This window comes from Montipora foliosa, chromosome 4, assembly GCF_036669935.1.
Source record: "Montipora foliosa isolate CH-2021 chromosome 4, ASM3666993v2, whole genome shotgun sequence".
In the NCBI taxonomy this organism is placed as follows: domain Eukaryota; kingdom Metazoa; phylum Cnidaria; class Anthozoa; order Scleractinia; family Acroporidae; genus Montipora; species Montipora foliosa.
This window is the reverse complement of record NC_090872.1, coordinates 10,473,190-10,475,689: the sequence shown is the minus strand read 5'-3', so window position 1 is coordinate 10,475,689 and position 2,500 is coordinate 10,473,190. Positions and strand designations below refer to the sequence as shown.

General features: G+C 40.4%; 1 protein-coding gene across 1 annotated transcript in view; it reads right to left on the bottom strand.

The window, feature by feature from the left end:
* The window catches only part of LOC137999781 (nucleoporin p58/p45-like), a 36,213-nt gene that overhangs the window by 1,258 nt on the left and 32,455 nt on the right, over window positions 1–2,500 (bottom strand). The window contains exons 7-9 of the mRNA XM_068845688.1: window positions 2,176–2,269; window positions 415–498; window positions 1–337 (exon numbers count right to left, since the gene is read on the bottom strand). The exon at window positions 1–337 is cut by the window's left edge and continues 1,258 nt beyond it. Of these exons, the coding sequence (XP_068701789.1) occupies window positions 1–337; window positions 415–498; window positions 2,176–2,269 (515 nt within the window). The remainder of the gene's footprint in view (window positions 338–414; window positions 499–2,175; window positions 2,270–2,500) is intronic.

Sequence of the window (2,500 nt, the reverse complement as noted above, 5' to 3'; positions counted from 1 at the left end):
AACTTAGGTTGTGCACTAAATGCTGATACTCCACTGCCCAGCGCAGTCCCTCCAAGGCCTGTGCCTCCAGAACCAAAAGCACCACCTGGTGTGGAACCCAGACTTGGGGTGCCAAAACCAGTGTTAGTCCCAAAACCAGTCGCCCCGAGCCCTGTGGTGCCTAAAGTGCTGGTGCCCAGTGGTGTGCCAAATGCTGAGCCAGTAGTTAGGCCGGTGCCACCCAGACCTGATGTTGTACCAAAACTGGTTCCCAGAGATGAAGTTCCAACAGCTCCAAGGGATCTGACCATGCCAACAGGGTGTGCTTGAAGAGTTCCAAGTCCCAATGCCTGGGGACCTAACAAAAGCAAAAAGAACTGAATGAGATGATGTTAAATATGTCAAATCTGCTGCAAAGCCATAACTCAACTGTACCTGCCAAATTTGTCCCTGTAGTAGCTGAGAATGAATTTGATGACAACATTCGAAATGGACTAGGACCAAGACTAAATTCTGCACCTGTGAGAGATATAGTGAAATATAAATGTCTGATCATTGTGACCATTCTTTTAGTTGCCAATTCCTATGAGTTAATAGAGTGGAGAGGGGCTTCCTTCACAGACCAGGGTCAGGTACATGGGTGATGTTTACAGACACCACTTTTAATATCATACTTGAATATCATTATGACATGCAAACCCCAGCTTACATATACAGGTCACACTGAAGTTAAAGGAGAAGTTCACTCCAAAGTGACAATCCTCTTTTTATCGATTAATAGAAAGTTCATGAGAACAGCTTTTAATCAAAATTTCAATCTTGAAATAGCTTTCTAACCTTGTGAAATCCTTGTTAAAAATATGCACATGCAGGCCGCCATCTTCGATTATACATGAAGTCATTGAGCTCATCTGTTCCTCTTCTCTCCGAAATGTCAACAACATGAATAGTGTTTCGTCCGTCTGACCTATTTGAGCAATTTAGTTTGCTGAACAAAAATGCAAGACTGGAAAACGAAAAGGAATCCCGACAGCTTTGTGTGTTCAAGCTTCCTGCAATACTTCAGTTGAGCTCAAAGACATCACGTATAATCCAAGATGATGGCCTGCATGTGTGCATTTTTGACAAGAACTTCACAAGGTTACAAAGCTATTTCAAGATTGAAATTTGGTTAAAAGCTGTTCTCCTCATAAACTTTCTATCAATCGATTAAAAAGGATTGTCATTTTGGATTGATCTTCTCCTTTAAGAAAACCACCAATTCCTTTGCATGAAATTCTGTTGCTTTGTTCAGTTTTATGGACAAGGTAAATTGTAACTGATTGTCGAAACAAATTTACAGGTTTTCACTTAAACTCTCCCTATTACCATCCAGAACTGACCCCACATAGCCTGGCCACTGTCCCCTGTCCTGGGCAGCACCACCTGCCTGCCTGGCAGATACAATTCCATCAAATGATGCAGTTTTTATGTTATGAATGAACGGTAAATAAAAAATCGGGGCTGTCAATAAATTTCAAAGTAGAAGGCTAAAAAATTAAAAGTAGGCGGCCATGAAAATGAGCTTGGATCACTTGACTGAGGACGGAAAAACGTTCTTATTAGGGCTTGCCACCACAGTGCGAACGCCATGTTGTTTCATCAGATTAAGCACAAGACAGGGAACTATTCAGTTAAATGTTCCTGGCGTTCCACACCATTCACGGGAATGATCGAGCGAGAGCAGTTTCTTTGTAATTTCTCTTGTTTAATCCTCGTAAAATTTGCCGTCAATTCCACTCAAAACGGGGATAACAATGTTTTAAAAGTTTCTTCGATGATAATTTAACAAGTGTGAGATTTTTCATGTTGACTGGTGGTAAAATGAGACAAAAGTAACTGGCTGAAGATGGCTTACTAGCCAGTGGTTTTGGCCAGCTACCGGCCCTTATTGACAGCCCTGTAAATTACTCTTGGTTTTCACATGACATCACAACAGCCATGTTGGTGCACCGACTAATTCCTCTGGTAATTGAACATTATTGTTGTGCAAACGTTTTCTTTTGTTTTCGTTGAGAAACATGGCTGTTGATCACGTGAGTGAAAACCAACAATAGCTAAAGAAGCTACTGACCTTAGAAACAAAACATAATTCACATCCTCACTGATTTCTTGACACTCTAACTTACAAAAGGCATAGTTGACTAAGTTACTTACTTGTCTTTGACAGATCCTTTGAACTGCTTGCAAAAACATCTGTACTGTCCTTGAAGTAAGCTCTTCTGTAGTTGAGATACTGCTCTTTTTGTACCTACAATTATGAACAATCCAGTCACAAAAAATTATTAAGCCACAGTTTTTTTTAAATTTGCTATTTTTGGAAATCCCATTATACAGTTCATTTTGGGGGGCGAGTTGCATTAAACAATGAATATCCAGTTCACTGAGGCATGGTACAGTCCCAAGAGTAAATGATGTGTATTGTTTTTATGTAAAGAACCCCTCAAAACGTATTACATTGTGGGGAATGGGAAAACAGTCT